This window comes from Dasypus novemcinctus, chromosome 30, assembly GCF_030445035.2.
Source record: "Dasypus novemcinctus isolate mDasNov1 chromosome 30, mDasNov1.1.hap2, whole genome shotgun sequence".
Classification (NCBI taxonomy): domain Eukaryota; kingdom Metazoa; phylum Chordata; class Mammalia; order Cingulata; family Dasypodidae; genus Dasypus; species Dasypus novemcinctus.
In genome coordinates, this window is record NC_080702.1 from 44,225,593 (window position 1) to 44,226,870 (window position 1,278).

A 1,278-nucleotide genomic window follows, 5' to 3' on the forward strand; every position below is an offset into this window, starting at 1 on the left:
TTTCTCAAGGTAGAAAAAGACTGGTCATTTGATTTGTTTCTGAAAATAAAGTCTGAGAGAGTTTGTAGTGGAAAATATTGCCTGGGCATAGTTTTTTCCATTATGGACAAATATAGTTAGTCAATAAAATTTTCAAGGAGAAGCAGGGGCATTTGATTTCCCTGACATTCTTACATAAGGAAATTAAACCTTTATAAAATCTATAAAAATATAATCTTAATTTGTTTACAAAACAAATCATTACATTTAATATATTTTTATGATTTCTGTTTGTGGCTAAATTTGCATTAATCTGATATCTCTTCCAGGAATTCCATCATCTACATGGAAACAGAAAATCAAACATCTGTCTTAGAATTTGTACTTCTGGGGCTGTCAGAAGATACAGGAGTGCAGGCCCTCCTCTTTGGACTGTTCCTGTTGATGTACCTGGTCACCTTCACAGGGAATCTGATCATCATCCTGGCCATCATCTCAGACTCCCACCTCCACACACCCATGTACTTCTTCCTCTCTAACCTGTCTTTTACAGATATCTGTTTCACCTCCACCACTGTCCCAAAGATGCTGCTGAACATCCAGACAGAAAGCAAAATCATTATTTTTGAAAGCTGCCTCAGCCAGATATTTTTCTACATACTTTTTGGACAATTAGATAACGCCCTCTTGACTATAATGGCTTATGACCGCTTCGTGGCCATCTGCCACCCCCTGCACTATATGGTCATCATGAACTCCCGGCTCTGTGGCCTCCTGCTACTGGCATCCTGGCTAGTGGGTATTTTGGACTCCCTTTCACAATGTTTAATGGTTTTGCAACTGTCTTTTTGTACAAATTTGGAAATCCCCCACTTTTTCTGTGAACTTAATCAGGTAATCCTACTTGCTTGTTCTGACACCTTCCTAAATGACCTAGTGATATATTTATCATCTGGACTTCTGGGTTTTATTCCACTCACTGGAATCCTTTTCTCTTACTCTAAGATTATATCCTCCATTTTGAGAATTTCAACAACTGAGGGCAAGCAAAAAGCATTTTCTACCTGTGGGTCTCACCTCTTAGTAGTCACCTTGTTTTATGGTACAGGTCTTGGAGTGTATCTTAGCTCTACTGCTTCCCAAAACTCAAGGAAAAATGCAATAGCCTCAGTGATGTACGTGGTGGTCATTCCTATGCTGAACCCCTTTATCTACAGTCTTAGAAACAAGGACATACAGCAGGCCTTTAAAAAGCTGAGAAACATTCTCTCTATAAAAGAATTCTTTTCCCAAGTTTAG

General features: G+C 38.7%; 1 protein-coding gene across 1 annotated transcript; it reads left to right on the forward strand.

Moving 5' to 3' along the window:
* Nucleotides 1-324: 324 nt before the first annotated feature.
* LOC131276856 (olfactory receptor 7A17-like) lies at nucleotides 325-1,278 on the forward strand. Its single transcript, XM_058290433.1, has one exon. It carries the CDS (start codon nucleotides 325-327, stop codon nucleotides 1,276-1,278), a length of 954 nt encoding a protein of 317 aa, XP_058146416.1.